The 19,525-nt window shown below is 38.3% G+C and overlaps 1 protein-coding gene across 1 annotated transcript in view; it reads right to left on the bottom strand.

The window, feature by feature from the left end:
• The window catches only part of SV2C (synaptic vesicle glycoprotein 2C), a 118,905-nt gene that overhangs the window by 42,336 nt on the left and 57,044 nt on the right, over nt 1–19,525 (bottom strand). Inside the window, exon 4 of the mRNA XM_063321190.1 lies at nt 6,273–6,424. Coding sequence (XP_063177260.1) covers nt 6,273–6,424 — 152 coding nt within the window. The remainder of the gene's footprint in view (nt 1–6,272; nt 6,425–19,525) is intronic.

Below are 19,525 nucleotides of genomic sequence, written 5' to 3'. Positions count from 1 at the left end.
ATTTCTACAAAAATGAATGCTGACAAACAGAAAAAGCTCCACTTTTTCCTTAAGTTATCTAAAACATATACCATGTAACATTTATTCACTGTGGAACAAGTGTTTCACAACATTCATCTTGGAATAATCATCACCACAGAAGAGTGCAAACTTTTGGCTGCACTTTGCTAATGTAACAAACTCTTGTCCCCTCGCAATGGGAGGAGAACAGCAAGCTAGGCTGAAATCTCTGGAGGTCCACATTTGCAGCTCCCACCACTCAGAATGATCCAGTTCTGCTCATCAGAAGTGCTGAAAGATGGATGGCTCCTAAGATCCTTCTGCTTTTATTGCTAATCAAGTACTCGCCATGCCCTATAACCCTGCTGATAATACCTAGCATTGGCATGGGATTTTTTATCCCAATACTGCTGCTGCCTGGTGCCACTGAGAAGCCCTTTAGCCCAATGAAAAAAGCCAGAATAAGGGAGTTAAAAGGTTTTCTGGTTTCATTGACACGGGACAGTTTTAGTCCACCATGTTCTCAGTTTACTCTGCTGCAGGCTGAGATATTAACTCCTCCGTTAATGCTGCCTGGTGCCGTACATGCTCTGCATTGCACAGTGAGCCAGTAGCTCTCCCTCTCCTCATCTGCATAGCAGCTGCATGCAGCTCTGCTTACCTTCTTGCCTATTTTATTACAGCATAGTTCATAATGGTTTAATATAGCAGGGGATTTTGTTGCAGTTTTGAAGATATGTTTACCTTTTTTATCTCCATCTGGATGACACAAGAACAAAGCAAACATGACAATAGATAATACTACAGAAACTACTCTTGAGCCACCTAGCAAAAAGGTGATAAAAAGATCTTTTTGATTGCCAGTAAAGTAAATTTCCTTAGGTAATTTGATCTGCTTCACCTCAACAATCTTCTGCTACAAACTGAGAAATGCTTTTCAGGCAACTTTGCAAGCCACTTAAAATTAAAACAGATTGGTACACTCCAATCACAATTACAATCCGTTAGAAAGAGAAGCGATTTAGGGACTCCTGTGCCTGTGAAAAGACTTATCTACTTATGGAAAGCAGAATTAAGAACAGGCAACGGGTCTCCAGTAGTAGGTTCGGGGAATTTAGTGTGGTCCTAAGCTATTGAGGACAGGCTGTGGTTTGATGTGCCCTTAAAAACCTCCAGGGATGGAGATTTTCTAACTGTTTTTGACAGTTTGTGTTAGTACTTTATTACATCTGTATTTAAAACTTAACTTCTTCCCTATCTAAACTAAATCCCGGTTTCTGCCATATAAACTCATTTAAGGATATTGGCAGGAAAAAAGTAAAAGGAAAAGATCTTCAGAGAAAAGTAGGAACAAATGTATCTAACAAACCAGGAAAAGAATACAAAATTTCCAGTAGGAGACATATTTAAACATTTTAAAAATAGAAGTTACCATTAATCTCTTAAATACAATGTTTTGCAAGTTAAGTGTGAGTCCATTGTTTGGACACTTGTATGTCTGCATTTTTAAGTTCTGTGTTACTATAAAATATTCTTTTTAAATAAAAATTATTCACAAAAAAATGACTTTCTTTAATTCAGTAAATTCTAATCACGGGAGTAGAAATAACATTTGTAACGTGTCCTTTTTCAGTCATAGGACAAATACCAGTTGTTTGCAGATGCAATGGAAAAATCTGATTAAATAGCGAACAAGTTAATACTTTACTACTTAACACATAGAGAGAGACACATTACAGCTAGGCAAGAAATCTTCAATCCTGAAATTGAATGCTTTTTTCTTAATTTTCTTATTCCACTTCTTTGTCCTCCGAATTTGTGTTCTCTGAATGATGCTAAATACCTCTCTTATGAACACAAGTAGCTGGTCCTCAATTAAGTGGAAAAAAGACTACTGATGAAAAATGAATAGTTTAGATGAAGATCTGTTATGCAACTGATTACAGTGGTCTAAATAAAATGTTAAGACTAAAAACTTCAGTCTGCTTTTTGCCTTGTGTTAGAAAGCGGTATGTTTCCTATTTCCTTGATTCTGTGTTATTAATTTTGCAGGCTTTTAGTGAATAATCTAGCCTAATTTAATTGGAATTTGATTGATATACATGGAAGTAATGTCTCTGCCTCTGGTCATACCATGAAGATTCGTTCACTAAAGCCGTTTGACTCGGTTGTCTCCTCTCTCCCCTGGTAAGTGCCAGAAGTGGGGTGTTAGAGTGTGGGGAAAGCTTGAGATTTCAAGTGCAGCTTATGCTGTAGCAGCCTGGACACCTGCACCAAACTGTTCTCTACCTTGCAATGCAATTTCTTTTCAGCCTTGTATTCCCCTTCTTGTTCAGGAGTAAGATTTACAAATCAAGGAAGCCAATATTTGTTTGTCACCAAGCAAAATACTATAGGGAATGTTTCAAATTTGAAAAGTTGGGGGGTTTTTTTTGCAGTTTATGAAGCCAGAAAAGGCTTGCATACTTCACATATGCAAAATATAAAACTAATACCTAATAATAATTAAATAATATAATTAATAGTTATAATATAATTATATATATAATATAATTAATAATATAATTAATAATTGATATAATAATAATTAAATAATATTAAATAATAAAACTAATACCTAATAAAAACTAATATAAAACGAAATACCAAAACTGAGAGGTTTAATACACTGAAATACTTGTCCAGCTTCCCCTGATATTTAGTTTGGAGATATGGTATAATAAAAATAGAGACTGGTTTTTAAAATAATACATGTGTATGGCAGGCAACTTAAATTTTTCATAGAACTGATAATTTTATAACTTACTTTTTTTTTTCTTTAATTTTGTATTAAAGGGATAAAATGGCTAGAGCATGTTGCCCAATTCTTTTTGATTCCTGTTGTCAGACTAACAGAAAATCTTGGTGTTAACAAAAGGTAATATATCACTATCTGGATTTTAAACTGATATGTAATTTCTCTCTCTTAAGATTCTTCATTATTTGAAAAAATGAACCTTTTAAAAAATATTGTGGTACACATTTGATGCATTTGACAGTTTTTTAACTAATCTACCTTGAAACATGGTACCAAATTTAAAGTTGCACTTGCAAAATGATTTATAAACGTAATTTCTCTCTCTTAGGATTCTTTGTTATTTGAAAAATGAAGCTTTTAAAGAATATTGTAATACATATTTGATGCGTTTGACAGTTTTTTAACTAATCTACCTTGAAACATGGTACCAAATTTATAGTTGCACTTGCAAAATGATTTATAAAACAGTAATTATCCTTCCTATCTAGCCTAATCTAAGTAGCTCGTAAAGCAATCTTTGTAGCAGCCTAATCTGGGACTTTGTTAATTGGCAGCAATTAGAAGCATTCCTTTGCAGATGTTTCTTCTAAGAGCTTGCCCATGACCTGAACTCCTGTTTCAGAGACCCTGGACAAGTCTGCATCTATTTTCAGGTTTTTTTAAAAAGCCAACAGCTCTTCTCTTTCACAGAGACAGAGACGCTTGCCTTCCAGATAATATTAGCTTTTCCGTATGTGGTCACTGCAGTACTGCATCACTCTGATTCCTCTCTTAACAACATGCTGATGCCAAGGCAACTGTTAGCTTCCCGTTATTTTGTGTTTCAGAGCGTTACTCAGGTTTCAGACACTCCTGTGTTGCTTGAACAGAAACAGAGATAAACTGTTACATATAGAGAATGTAATCTTTGTTTTCTCACAGAAAATAAAGCTAAATATTCAACTTGTATAAATAGCTTCACTGGCTGCCTTGGGCTAGATAATGTATACCAGCGGGAATCTAGGACTTTTTAAAGTGGCTTATGTAAGAGGCAGTACAAATTAAGGAAATACATCTGTAGAAGAAAAAAAAAATCTACAAAATCATTCTACTCCTGTTGGCCTAGTATTTTTCTATTCAATTAAGAATAAGTCTATGATGCTCAATGGCAGCTTATTGCTTTTCAACTGATGCAACTTCATTCACTGCTGTTGAGTAATTTCTGAGTTCAGACGGGAAAAAACACTCTGTTTACTCCTCACGTGAGAAGCAGAAAGCTCAGATATTCCTACACAGCATAGAAATGCGGCTTCGAAGTGGGTGGGTTGCTTTGTTTATACTTACATTTTGCTTGCTGGTCAGTGGAGATGTGAATGATGAGAAGGACTGGAAGTGATTTGGAGAAAAATCTGTATCTTTGCTTAATTCTGGCAAAATAATTCCATGGAAACCATGGAGAAATTGTAAAAGACAAAATACCACCACAAGAGCCTCCTCATGCACGCAGGTGATACAAACGGTGCAGACATCTGCACTGGTATTCGCCTGACCTGGTGTGTTCCCAGGAGGGTACGGCAATGCGTGACCGCGGTCTCCTGAGTGCTGGAACGGGGTTTGCCCTGGCAGCCCCTGGCAATGCTTGAGACCTCGGCACAGCATTGTGGCAACAAAGCAGTTTCTCCCTGATCCTGAGCTAGGGTGGGATTCCACCTCTGAACTAGGAACTAAGACAAGGTTTTAAACTTCACAATGTAGCGAAAAAGACTGACTTAAAGTGAAGACAATTTTAAGACCCCATCAAACCCCATAAATATATGCTGTTTTATTTTGCCAAAATGGTGTGTAAACCTACTTCTTTTCTTGTAAGAAAGGATTGTTTCCGTCATTTATAGCTTTTGGCTATAAGAACTTTCCTTAATATACTTCAAGGAGAGTGATTTGTATGAGTAACACCAAAGAATACTGTCTTTTAAGACTGGTTTTTACATTCTTTTGTCTTAAGTAATTTCATAAATATTTTTGCAGAAAGGCACACACACACACAAAAATCAGTGAGGCATGGCTTTTTGTTGCTGATATTCCTCCGCTGCTAAAGAAAGAAGAAAATTTTTCCCTCTAGTGACACTACTTTGGTATAAGTAAGTGCATTATTATTCATCGAGATATACTGCCATGTGATGTTTTAAAAGCACCTCGGTAAAGGTTATTGAGTTATTTATAAAATCTACAATGAAATTAGAAAACCTATGTAAATCAGTCTGTCATAATGTTCACATTTTCCACTGAAAGATGAAGAAAATAAAAATCCATAGGAAAGCAAAAATTACTTGGCATCCAGAACAATTTACTAATTGGAATAAAGATAAATTACCCACATTGTGCCTTGTCAGCAAAAATTCCTCTCTTTGATTCCAGCAATTCAAAGCCAAAAGGCAAGGTTGGAGATGTAGATTCAGGTTGCGTGTACTGGACTCTAAAATTAATTTTGTTGCAACAGTCTAGATATTTGATTAGTCTGCATGATTATAATTTATTTCTGGACATTACTGCTTGCTAAATGTTCCAATCACTTTGGGCAAACCTTATGAAGTTGTCTTCTCTTTCACAGCCCACTGCCATATACCTCATTGCTTGGCTAAAGAAAGCTGCTTTGGATGCCAGCTAACTCACAGCGCTGCTTCACTTATCCTGAGGAGTGCCAGGGAAAAGTGCTTGCAGAGGCTGATTTTTAAGAACGCCTGAGCAGTGTCAGCAACCCTGGAGACCCGTGAGCACTTAAGTCTTCAAAAGGGCAAGCCCAAGAGACTAAGAATTGAATCTGTACCTCCACAAAATGTTTAAATATGTCAGGGTAGTAAAGAGCTCTTTCACAAAGTGGCTGATATTGCATGTGTGTATAACTTCAGCCATTGCAAGTCTTCTGTCTTATTTGCCCCCTTTCACCCCTACATCATTTAAGTGCACTCCGTTCAGTTTTTTCTACACCATTCAGTTATTTCTATGCCACCAAAAATACCTACTAAGAATGAAACATTCAGCACAGCTTTATATTCAGAAAGAGCACTCCAAACATTAATATAGTCCTTACTCTTCTTTCTCAAGAATGTATAACTGACATTTCTCTGTATCAAAAAAAGTGAGCACAAATTTGACATCCAGAAATTTAAAATTTATTTTCTCTCATGTAACTCTCCACAGCACCTGTTTTCTCCAGATTCAACAATAACGCCAGTTATATTTTCATGTGTTCAGGTTTTCGGTAATTTAAAGAATCTGACTAAACATGGGTATTGGTTAATTTTTGCGCCTTTTAATATATTGTTTGTTATTTAGGGTACAACCTAGTCTCAATATTTCCACCAAAAGGAATCAATTTTTTTAACAGCAGGGTCCGTATTTTGAGAACAGACATGAAGTCCCATCTTTAGACTATACTTCAAGAGCTTTACTTTCATACTAGAAGAGCTACAAATCACAAGGGACGTGTTTTTCTTACCATAATGAGGAATTATTGCCCAAGCCATTGCAGAAGCGTAGATGCCGCCAATCATCCAAAACATACAGAGCCAACTCAGGTGTTCGCCTCGTTTCTCCCGAGCAAGCACTTCCGAAAAATAGGAGAAGACTGTCGGCACGGCTCCACCGATGCTAAAAGGAGATAAAGATATGGATTAAGAGAGGGAGTAACAGCTAGCTGACATTTGAACAAGCCCATAGCTGCAGTCATTGAAAACCCAAACTACAATCAGTTTTTCTGGCAGGAGTCTTTTTTCTGAAATTGCACCACGTATTGGGGAGCTCTTGAGGAAACTTTCACCAGTTTGGACACAATTTTTGTGAAATATTTCCTTGAAAATTCTGTAAGCAATTAGTTGCATTCAGTGTTTCATGGGGATTGTCAATGTGCCAGCTGCTGGAACAGAAATCAGCACAAAGCTTTGACTTTCACCATTACAAAAATCCTGACATCATGACAGTCTACTGATGAGTATCAAAATACATTGGTTTTAACTGAAAATATTAGTCATTTTCCAAAGAATAATAGATATTTCTCTAAGTCTTACCTCCGCACTTTAAGTAATCAAGAAATGACTAAATGCCAACTATGTTACTAATACATTTCATTTCATGCATATTTAAAAAGATGTTCCATTCAGTTGCACTACATGATTCGCTAAGCCCATGCTGTTTTTTTACTGAAGTTTTTTATGAAAAGCCTATGCATTCATATGATATTTATTTTTTCACATGGTAAAAATAAACACTGTCTGAAAGTTAGTTGGACAAAAAAAAAGTTCAACTTGGTTTTGCACAACTTAAAATAACTCAAATTATCTATCATTTTCAGTACCAGCTTCTGGTTCATCTTTTACCTTCTTTACCTCTTCACTACCAATGCAAGCTGTCAAATATTCCACAACAGGACAAGCCTTGTGGATTTTACTTTTACTGATGAAGAAAATAACTGTGAAGCTTTGAGAGATATTCTTACATACCAGACTACATATATTAAAGCAGTATCTTGCATGATTTTAATTTTTAACTGAATTTTAAAGATAAATGTCTATTTATACTATCATCTGGGAGCTGCCAAACTAGGAGCAAAAAGAAGGAACCTTAAAAGCAATTAAAACAAACATTAAAAAGGAAAACATGAATACAGAAATGGTATTTGACTCCTAAGAAAAGCCAGTGCCATGGCAATACAGTTTATTTTAAGACATTTTCAGGTACAGCGATGAAATACTGGATTGAGCTGTTATACTTGTTCAGGGGTCTGCTGTTTTGTCAGTTCCTTCTGGATAGCTCTTCATGAAGTGTCGCTGGTCGACTCTCAGCTTCACAATGAACGTTTCCCAGTTGCGCCTGCTAAGCTCTCATACTCTCTGCAGTTGTATGTATACATATTTTCTGCAAAGTTGTATACCTCCACGAATTCTTTTTAGAAATACAGCTAACAAGGGCTGTATCTCATTTCTTCTCATAGGTGAAAACACTAAAAGCCTTCACTATCAAACTGCCGTGTCACAGGAGACATTGTCCTCAAAGGTTCTCCTGGAAGCCTAGGGTGAGGAACGGTGGAAGATGCATGACCAAGGGTGGAATCACAGCTCATTTTATTGTGTTGGGGAAGCCCTGCTATCGCAATGGTGCTATGGACTCGGGGCTCTACAGTTCTCAAAGTATAAGCGGACTACAGCTATGACTTCCTACCCCACAATGCTCAAGCACAGCTTTGAACTGCACTCCCTCAATGCTGCCCAAATACAGTACTCATGGATCTAATTAGAGTTCTTTTTCTAATGTTGAAAATTAGCAGAACTAGAAACAAGGTCTTCTTTCCTGCCTAAGCTTGAAAGTGCTGATGAGGAATTACCGGTGCCCACTTTCCAGAAGATCTAAATTAATAGATTGCTCATGGCATGTAGGACAGTATCATTCATGCAATAACACCATGCCTAAAGAGAATAATTTTTGGTAAGTCAGTGCTTTTTTCTCTGATTGCTTCTGCTCATTAAGAAAAGCATAGAGAGCAGTAAGTAAATATATATTTGGTAATTTTCCTGTTCTAATATCCAATCTGTTCTTCCAAATTTACTATTTTCTTCATTTTATATGTTTTTTCATGAAGTACAGAATCTTCTCTTTATTTTATAATGCAGTTACTACGGCAGTAAATATAGCCTGAAACCATCTGTGCTATATAGCACAATTAATAATAAATCACATTTAACACTTTAATAGTTTTCCCCTTGCAAAGTGCTTGAAAACATTCTCTATAGAGGGTTCATTTCAGGCAAATACAGTTCTTATGCTTATGAAATTCAAGACAACATATAATCTTCTTGAAATCTCCCTTAAATCTCCAAGGCTGGAATTCTGATGAAGCAGGGCTTGTGCAGGGTTTCCAATGGGTGGACTAAGTCATGCATCCATAGGTCATACAAACGTTTGTGGGATGGTGGTTTAGGAAACGGGTGGATGCTTCAAGTGGAAGGGACTTGAGATAGGGAAATACCCTATCTTAATGTCATAAAATGTACAGAGATCCAGACCAAAGGCAGAAAAAAGGCATCTCCTACCTGTCAGCATGAACCAACTGTACCATGGAAGATGGGAGGTTGATGCTGCTTTTGCATTGGGGTTGATTCAGGGGGGTTGACTCACATGCTATGCCCTAAAGGTCCTCCAAGGCTACAGAAGTGGCATTGTCTGTACTGACAAATGTAATAGGGCAACTTTTCTAACAAAGAGACCTTTTAGACATGTAATAGGAATTTTGGAGCCAGCAAACTGAAAAGGTTTGTTTAGGATATGCAAATAAATAGCAAAAAAATTAACCAGCTTTGAACAAACACCAGTTTTTCTGTTTCATCTGATCTGATTCAGTTGACATTTCCAGTGAGAACACCAACAGGCTAAGAAAAGCTTAAAAGTCCAAATACTATGTTCATATTGATTAAATGGTGAAAATAACTTGTCTGCTGTCTGAAGGAGAAATAAAGGATGTATTTTCGTCATACAGACAACAGCTGTTATTTACAGTTGTAGGTCTCTGTTTCATAGCAACTGTGTAGTAAAGTGCATAGTGCACCTCTTTGCACCTTAAATGTGTGAATGGAAAACTTACTTAGCTGGTTAGATTCTTCCTTCTGGCCTCATCTAAGTGCAGACTGATACTACTAGAAGCTTTTAGGATATTGGTACCTAAAAAGCTCTTCCTATGTCACAAACCTATCACAATAATTAGAAGGGTGTTATGAAAATCTTACAGAGGCTGATTAACAGCTGAATTGGAGGAGAGGAGGGAGACGGAGAGGATGCATCCTGCTGCAGAAGACTGTTCTTTTGCTCTTATGCTGGACAATCTCAGGGTGGCAGCAGCCATGCCTCCCCTCCCTAAAATTTGGTCCCAAATGGAAAGCAAGCAACAGCAGAAAGGCAGAGCAGGAAGAGCTAGAGCTGTTATCACACCAAACAACAACAAGGAAAATCCTTAAAAACTGTGTGGACCTAGAAAATATTTTTAAGGAGCAAAGACATTTCTGCCTGACTCTTGGAGAAGTTTTTAACGTGTGCTTGGTACCACAGCCATTTACTCTTACAGAACAAATGTGGTATCTGGTATACTGAACATTGCTAGCAGAAGCATAAACTACCTCTCAAAGACTTGGGAAAGAGAAGATGAGAACAACTCTGACTTCTTCCATCACTCTCTTGTGAGGTTCTTTCATATAATTCAGCAGCTATTGCACATTATAAATTAATTAATCAAATGTTCATATTAAAAAAACCCCACCATATCACCCAACAGCTGCAAGGAATAATGCACTTTCTATAGTCAAAAAAAGCCTATGATAGATCCCACCTTGTCTTACACTCATATAAGCTCTTAATAGTTCAGTGGCTCCAGTTGAGCCCTTCTATATTTACATGGAAGGAACAGAGTTTGGTCCTCAACATTTTTGTGTTACAAGTTTGAAAGCAGACTGCCTTTTTGTTATCCCACCAGCATTGTGTGGAATGGACTGTGGAATGCACAGGAGGGAATTCCAAATAAAATCAAAGGCAGAGTTGCCACTCATTTTGAAGTAGGAAGATTTCATCTTCTGTTGTACAGAAAATGCCAACACTATTTTCCCACAGGATACAGTGTTAAGTCTATTTCTGGCAATTAATTGGTTTGATACAGTGGGCTGTTTGCTCTTATTGTGTTTATAAATTATAGGGCTTATCCTCATTTGTAGAAGAATTTGATACATGAAACTACATTTTTTTTCTTCACACGTCTGCACGTGCAGATGAAAAGCCTATGAAAACTGTGCTGACTTGAGAAGAATGTTTATTCTAAAAGACGGGAAGGATTTTTACTTTCTTAAATACAAATGATTCAAGCAAACTGAAGTTTATACATTGTATCTGTTATTCATGTATGTTATTTCTTCAGTCATCATAGCCAAAGCAGTGGACATAAACTTGTTATGCACAGATCATGGAAAGGAGTCTGTGCGTTACTTCCCAAGGGGTCAAAAAAAGTATCTATGAGGTGCAAATATGTTGTATGTACAAATTAACTATACAGGGGTTTTACACCTCTGCTGGAAAACTGTGTAGAGTCTGAACATTTTTTTGGAAGATTAAAAACCCACTGGTCTAAACCTCTGGGTTGATGATCATGAGTGATAACTGCCTCCAGAATAAAAAATTCAGTAATGAGGATCAGTCTAATACCAGCAGGAGACAAAACTTTGTTGAGCTTGGCTCAAGACGATAAATAAACTCTCTCACTCTATAAGGATCAGTCTCTGCACCTAAAACATCAGGATGCATTCCTTCAGCTTTGTCTTTTCTAATAAGTATGTAGGAATATATGCAAGAACAACATTTAATAAACAGCAGGAGCCTTTTTCTACTGCACTTGTTGCTCCTTATGTGGAGAGAATGGCATAAATATCAGTCAAAAGAATGGCAAATATCAGTCATTACCTTTTTCAGTTATTTATCATCTTCTGTAATAAAGCCCGTCTGAAGTAGGCAAAGCAAGAGCAGAATGCAGAATTTTTGGTTATTTTCTCAGAAACGTGTAATTCAATTGGAAGGAAATAACAACTAATCAGCATATTCTTACCCTTCTTGATGAGCCAGTTTGGGAACGTTATGGGTTAGTGCTGTTTGGATAAAAAATTAATGACTGAACATGGTATTTGATACCATCCTGCTTATAGAGAATGTACATATTCTGCCCTAAAATTCTTATTTTACTCTTACTTCTCACCCTGCTTTTTTCAGGGTTATGTTCTTAATATCTTTTCTAAGTTTTCATTTTTAGGTTTTGGCTACTTCTTTCTCTCTGCTTTTGCTTATATAAAGACTCATACACACAGAGTCCTCCACTGGCTGGTACCTATGTCCTACAGCTGCATTTAGTCTCTAGTGAAAGCCGCCCCCTACATAGTTCAGCTTTCACTCAGCACGCACATGGCACGTGATTTGGGTGGCACAACACATTTGCTCAATTTGCTACTTCAAAAAAAAAGTTGTATTGTTTCTTCTATTTATTCATAAAGAAAGGTATATTTTGATGCAATTTTAAATTATTATTATTTTATTATTATTTGTTTTAGATTCAAAAACAACAACAGTTATTCAGGGAGACTAAAAAGAAGAGAAACTTTTCAGGTTCAATTTCCAACCTCACAAAATCATCCAAACTGAAAGCTATGCTTTTACAATGTTATTTCTCTACACTCCCCATTCATGTTTGTTCTGTGAAATTAAGGGGAAGGGGAAACCAAAAGTAGATTTAAGTGATGCACCCCAGGAGAGTAGGATTCAGTGAAATAAACAACAAGCTAAGGTACATTTGCGTTTTCTTTGTCAACAAACAAAGATGATAAATGTCTGCTAATCTACCTTCAGAGCTATGATTTGTCACAACAGATTTTGGCAGACGCACAGTGTGACAGCTGGGATGAAAACACTTCCGCTAGGCATTTAGAAACCTCTGGCTTCAGATAGAAGCCTTCGTTTATTTGCAGATTCACTAGCCAAAGGGACCTGAAATGCAAAAGCATACAAAGAGTAGAGATAATCAGGAAAAAAAAAAACCTTACAGAATACTAAATGCACAATGTAGGATGGTGTTCTTCTGAAATACCTTGTCTTCTTCTCTTTCAAACTTGGACAACATCCAGACGGAAAACAAAGATAGTGTCTGTGAGATGGCATTTGCAAGTTGTCACCTTGTTATTTGCAATATGTTAAAAAGTGATAGAGCTCAAAACACAGATTTACTGTTACACTCCTGACATTTGAAAATAATCAATCACGCTTTGCCTTTCTGTCCAATTGCACCTTCCCTCTTCTTATTAACAGTTCTCTACCCCCCAGTACCACAAGTCTCATTAAAAAACATCTCTGTTGTTTGCCTTTCAGAACTGCCATTACACTGACAAAGTATCTAAGAGCGAGCAGTCAGATTGACCGGTTCTGCTTCAGAACTGCTGGATAAAGCCCTACAAAATTTCAGCATGGTGTAGACTAAGCTTTGATGATCATTCTACCCATGTTTAAATACAAGTGCCTCTTTGGACTACATATACTAGAGAAGTTGTCTTTCAGGTACACACGTGGCCTATATGCTATTAACAGCAAAAGAATCCTTCTGATAAAGATTCACGTGATTATTTACTGAACTCTACAGTACTGTCAGTTCTGATGGAAGCTGAACTCATGAGTAAATAATTCATTCCCCAAATTTACCCAACACTATTTTAAAAGATCAAGTCAAATTTGATGTCAAATTCAAGTATATAATTGCAATGAATTTGCCTGCAGTACTGGTTCAGCTACGTATGTCAGATAAGTTGTTTTCAGATCTGTTAGAATTGGTAATCACAAAATCATTGTTTATGAACGCTTTCTTTTGCAGATTTTCTTCTGCTGCTGCTGCTTCTTCTTCTTCTTCTTCTTCTTCTTCTTCTTCTTCTTCTTCTTCTTCTTCCCTTTCATTGCTCTTTCAAGTTTTTCATTGTTCTTTCAAGTTTTCACTTGAAAGGCAGATACCATGATGGAAGTCTGTTATCGACCACCCAACCAGGATGAAGAGGTAGGCAAAATATTCTATAACCAGCTGGGAGAAGTCTCATGATCACTAGCCCTTGTTCTCCTGGCAGACTTCAACTTATCCAATGTCTGCTGGAAATACAATACAGCAGAGAAGAAACAGTCCAGGAGGTTCCTGGACTGTATGGAAGATAACTTCGTAACACAGCTGGTGAGGGAGCCAACTAGGGAAGGCAACCCACTGGACCTGTTGTTTGTGAATAGAGAAGGACTTGTAGGTGATGTGATGGTTGTAGGCCGTCTTGTGCATAGCAATCACAAAATGATAGAGTTTTCAAATCTTGGAGAAGTAAGGAGTGGGGTCAGAGAACTGATGCCTTGGACTTCCAGAGGGCAGACTTTGGCGTGTTGGGAGGCAATCCTGAAGGGCAAAGGAGTCTAGGAAGACTGGACATTCTTCAAGAAAGAAATCTTGAAGGTGCAGGAGCAGCCCGTCCCCATGTGCTGAAGATGAGCTGGCAGGGAAGTAGACTGGCCTGGCTGAACAGAGCACTAAACTCAGGCAAAAAAAGGGGAGTTTATGACCATTGGAAGAAGGGGCAGGCAACTCAGGAGGACTACAAAGATGTCATGAAGTTATGCAGGGAAAAAATTAGAAGGGTCAAAACCCAACTAGAACTTAATCTGGCTCCTGCAGTAAAAGGCAATAAAAATGTTTCTATAAATACATTAATAACAAAAGGAGGGCTAAGGAGAGCCTCCATCCTTTATTGGATGTGGGTTGAAACATAGTGACGAAGGCTAAGGAAAAGGCTGAGGTACTTCTGCCTTCTTTGCCTCACTCCTTGATAGTACGACCAGCTGTTCTCCAGGCACCCAGGCCACTGAGCTGGAAGACAGGGATGGGGAGCAGAATGAAGCCCCCATAATCCAAGGGGAAACAGTTAGTGACCTGCTACACCACTTAGACACACACAAGTCTGTGGGGCCAGATGGGATCCACCCAAGGGTACCGAGGGAGCTGCCAAAGTGCTCACCAAGCTGCCTTCAGTAATTTATCAGCAGTCCTGGCTAACTGGGAAGGTCCCAGTTGACTGGAGGTTACAAAACATGCTGCCCATCTACAAGAAGGGCCGGAAGCGGGATCCAGGGAACTACAGGCCTGTCAGTCTGACCTCGGTGCTGGGGAAGGTTATGGAGCAGATCATCTTGAGTGCCACCATGTGGGATGTACAGGACAACCAGGTGATCAAGCCCAGTCAGCATGGGTTTATGAAAGGCAGGTCCTGCTTGACTAACCTGATCTCCTTCTATGACAAGGCGACCCACTTAGTGGATGAAGGATGAGGCAAAGGCTGTGGATGTTGTCTACCTAGACTTTTGGAAAGTCTTTGATACCGTTTCCCACAGCATTCTCCTGGAGAAACCAGCTGCTCATGACTCTGATGGGCGTATGTTTCGCTGTATAAAAAAAATGGTTGGATGGCCAGACCCAAAGAATTGTGGTGAATGGATTTAAGTACAGTCGGCAGCCAGTCACAACTGGTGCTCCTCAGGGCTTTGTATTGGGGCCGGTTCTGTTTAATATCTTTATCAGTGATCTGGATGAGGAGATCGAGTGCACCTTCAGTAAGTTTGCAGATGACACCAGGTTGGGTGGGAGTGTTGATCTGCTTGATGGTAGGAAGGCTCTACAGAGAGACCTGGACAGGCTAGGATCCATGGGCCAAGGCCAACTGTATAAGATTCAAAAAGACAAGTGCCGGGTCCTGCACTTGGGACACAACAACCCCATGCAGTGCTATAGGCTTGGGGAAAAGTGGCTGGAAAGCTTTCCAGAGGAAAAGGACCTGGGAGAGTTGGCCGAAAGTCAGCAGAATATGATCCAGCAGTATGCCCAGGTGGCCAAGAAGGCCAACAGCATCATGGCTTGTATCAGAAACAGTGTGGGTAGCAGGACTATGGAAGTGATTGTCCCTCTATACTCAGGACTGGTGAGGCCCCACCTCAAATACTTTGTTCAGTTTTGGGCCCCTCACTACAAGAAAGATGTTGAGGTGCTGGTCCAAAGAAGGGCAATAAAGCTGGTAAAGGGTCCAGAGCACACATTTTATGGGAGCAGCTGAGGGAACGGGGGTTGTTAAGCCTCAGGAGGCTGAGGGGAGACTTTATCCTCTCTACAGTTACCTGAAAGGAGGTTGTAGCGAGGTCAGGGTCGGTCTCTTCTCACAAGTCACAAGTCATAGGATGAGAGGAAACTGTCTCAAGTTGCGCCAGCGAAGGTTTAGACTGGGTATTAGGAAAAATGTCCAACAAAAGGGTTATTAAGCATTGGAACAGGCTGCACAGGGAAGTGGCTCAGTCACCATCCCTGGAGTTAGTTAAAAGACATCTAGACACATCCCTGTGCTTAGGGCCATGGTTTAGCAGTGGACTTGGCAGTGTTAGGTTAACGGTTGGACTTGACGATCTTAAAGGTCTTTCTAAGCTACATGATTCTATGACTGTATAATTTTTCTTTTGATTGATTGTTTTCTATCATGTAGGCTCTCTCCCTTCTTTGCGTATTTCCCTTCTCTAGTCTTTCTCTCCCTTTTGTATAGTCTGTCTGTCTTTGTAAGAATAGTGTCCTCTTCTCCTAACAGCCTTAGGAAAGACCTCTTCTCTCCAAGCTATCCCATGTTTACATTACTGAACTGGTACCCACAGCTGAAGCTGCAAGGGCTGCATCACAGCTATTTGGAAAGCTCAGACCTTGCCAGCTGCTTCCTTGGCTTGACTGAGAAGCATATCTATGCTTTTGGCATACTCTCTCACCTTTGAAGCCAGTCACCTGCAGAGCTATTCATTAGCTCACAGTGTAAAAACACAGATAGCCATGGATGGGAGACAGCTGGGAGCTAGAAAGGAATTAGAAGCGGCAGATTTACAGCCCTTTGAGAGTGGGAAGACACAAGTTTTTTCATGAGAAGGAAGCGGAGCAAGGGGGTGTGAAGAAGTAAAAGATAAATACAACATGATACTAAATACTGATGACACACAATTATAAAAGCAGCCTCTTGGTCTAGATCTGAAGTTCCTGAACGCAACTGCTTATGTAGGTCAATCATCTTGTGCTGTGTCCACATATAGTCCATATCTCTGCTGGAACATTTTTACAGTTGTTCTGCACATGGACTGCATGCACGTCCTTCCTGTCTTGGCTGTTAAGAGAACGGAGGTATACAACACCAAGAGTTTCTTGCCACTACACATAATATACAATAGTGGTGTTAAGAGTCTGCATGGGTGGATTTGCACAGGCAATCACTTCAAAACTGACAGTTATAAAAAACTTAATCCACAGTTTTGGATTTTTGCTGACTTTTGATTCCTTACAAGAGCATGAAGAATTTAAGGAAAGATATAAAGATGAGTTTAGTGCTACTACGTTGGCACCAGCACTCTTTGGTAGATCCCAGTAATGTGGATGGAGTACTGCATGTAGCTTTACAGATATTTTCTGAGGAAGGGCTAAGAAAGCTGTTTGAAGGTCAGTCTCAGATTTAATGAAATGTAGTCTAAAGTCTTCTGGAAAACAAACACTACATGATAGTACATTTTGGGAGAGTCTTTTATTCACAAGGAGCAATGGACAGAGAAAATGCTTCTTAATAGCTTTTAGTTATGTAAGTTAACCACATCTAAGCTGTATTTCCGAATATTTCTATGTGTTTGGAAAAGAAATTTAGCCAAACTCACAATTTTGGCAAATTAAAAGAAATCTCTGTAGGGTGGCTGTAATTCCTAGTTTGTAAAATTATTTAGTGTTTTTTACTTTGCTCATGAAAGAGTCAGTTTCACCCAGGAGCAAACATATGAGCTTGTTTGAAGAATTTCTAAACTGTAGTTTATCTCAGAATATTTATTTCAGCTTGCTTTTTACTGCATGAAAACTTTGGTTACTTTTAGAAGTAACATTTGGTCTGGATAAGCATGATACACTTTCTCAAATTATATCATCTTTGGTTATTTCAAAGCAACCAAAATGAAGTTTGCTGGGATAATACAAACTCATAGTGCACTTCTAAGCACTTTATTCTGAATTGCATTGTTGTACTTAGAAAAAACTGCATCTAAAATTATCTAAAAGTATCAAAAAATAGTAAACTAATAGCTTTGATTACACACCTACAATTTTTTTGTAACAGAGGTTAGATAAAATTCTCTAGGCTGAGAATAATACTTCACCGTGGTGGTGCTGAATAGGCAACAGCTCCAGTTCCGTTAAAGTCATCAGCGATGTTATGAGTCATACTCTGGTACTAAAGAAACTTTCCTTTGACAATTTTAAAGACAGATCTAACAAGGTGCTTTTTGATGATAAATCTGTGCACATTCCCCCAGTGGCTAATGATGAATGCAGCTCACAGTTACTTGTCTAGGTCTTTTTACTTTGCGGGAAACCATGTCTAAAGTGCGCCTAGGCCTTTATCAGGCTTTTGGATTCAATTTCCTTTTGAGTTTTGATTTTGAATTAATCAATAGAAGAATAACAGTTACGATATTATTTTCCATAAAAGGAAATTATTTTGCAGACTGTCCAACATTTCTTTATTCTTTTCAACAGCTTAAGTTCACCTTTCAGACTTTCATATCTCTCACTGCCCTTTACTCAGCAATATCTTAATATTATTTGTACTGTTTTGTATTCCAAATCAATTTTTTGCATACATAATTTTTACTAATTTTGGGTTTTTCAGATGCAAGAAAAAATATTTGAAGGGGTTTTTTCCCTGAGCAGTTTACCTCTATAAACACATTTTGACTGCAAGAGAGTCTGAGATGAATCTATTTTATAGTATTTTTTATAAATAAAAACTTCTATCAGATACTAGTTTTATTTTTCATGCTTCTTAATCTATTTTTGTATTATGTAGAAGATAACAGACCAGTTTAAACTCTATGCAAATAAATTATTGTATATCTTTTGAATACTTCTTAAAATGTTATTGACTTTTAATTATATGAAGTTGTCCAGATAACTCTCTGCCCCTTCAAAAAGCTCTTCTCCAAAATGAGTAACAATACTATTTTGCCTTTAAAATATATAACGCAATTCTTTGCTTAAAATTATTCCTATTTCATATTTGGGCTCTGTGATTCTCGCAAAATTACTGGAACAAAGCCTTCTCCCTTGGCAACACAGATATATATTCAGTGTCTTTCACTAAGAAAGGGGAACTGACATCTACTGTCCCAAGACAGGACCTCTAAAATGAGGAGAGGTTATAAAGAGAAATTAAGTTGAATTTCGATTCCCATTCAACTGACACAGCTTCTCTTTCATTAAAGCGAGATGTGGGATGTAGAAAAGAATGCAATACATGTTCAAGATTTAACTCAAACCCTCTAAGCAAATTTCCTGTCGAACTGCAAAAAGATATGTCTTCAAAGCTGGCACAAACATCTGGGAGTTCTTCACTGAGTGATACCAAAAAGTATTCCTTCTTGCACAGCACCTGACGCCAAGTATCTGGAAACAGAGGCCTGTAAGATGCATGCTCTAACAGTTAGTCTATTTGTGCTACCTCTACAGCTGGAACGTTCCAGCCGCTCCCTTCTTTCTTGGTGCTTGGCGTTATGTTGTGTCTGTTGCTGTTACAGCTGCTCTCAACATAACATCATATCCAAAACGGGATCAAAAAACAGAGGAAAGGCAGATGTGACACAAATACCATCCTGAATATGGCTCTGAAGTGAAAAGTAAACCACCTCTGAGAGCGAGTGAGAAGATGAAAAAGAAGGGCTCCTAACATGCAAAGCCTGGTGAAAAAACTGCATCATCACAGGCAAACAGTGAGAACAGAAAAAGGACAAGCTTTCCCTCATCTTGAGGGTATGAAGCACACATTCAGTTCTAGAAATCTTGTGGCTTTTACATTGCAATTGTGATAGCAGCTGAAGGAGGTTATTCTGGAGAGAAATCCAGTCTTTGAAGAAAATAGCAACTGCGAGCCAGCCATTAATCTTTGTCTGCAGTAATTGCTATGAGGAATGACTCTGCAGCTCATGCTGTCCTGGGTTTTTGTTGTTGTGTTGTTTGCTTGGGTGATTTTTTTTCTCTGTGTGTATTTGTGTGTCATTTAAAATGTAGTACATGGTGGCAAATTATCTATGATCTGTTCTTGCAGCTCTCAAAGA

Source organism: Chroicocephalus ridibundus, chromosome Z, assembly GCF_963924245.1.
Source record: "Chroicocephalus ridibundus chromosome Z, bChrRid1.1, whole genome shotgun sequence".
Taxonomy (NCBI): Eukaryota; Metazoa; Chordata; class Aves; order Charadriiformes; family Laridae; genus Chroicocephalus; species Chroicocephalus ridibundus.
Note: the sequence above shows the minus strand (reverse complement) of the source record. Positions and strands in the feature narration are given on the sequence as shown.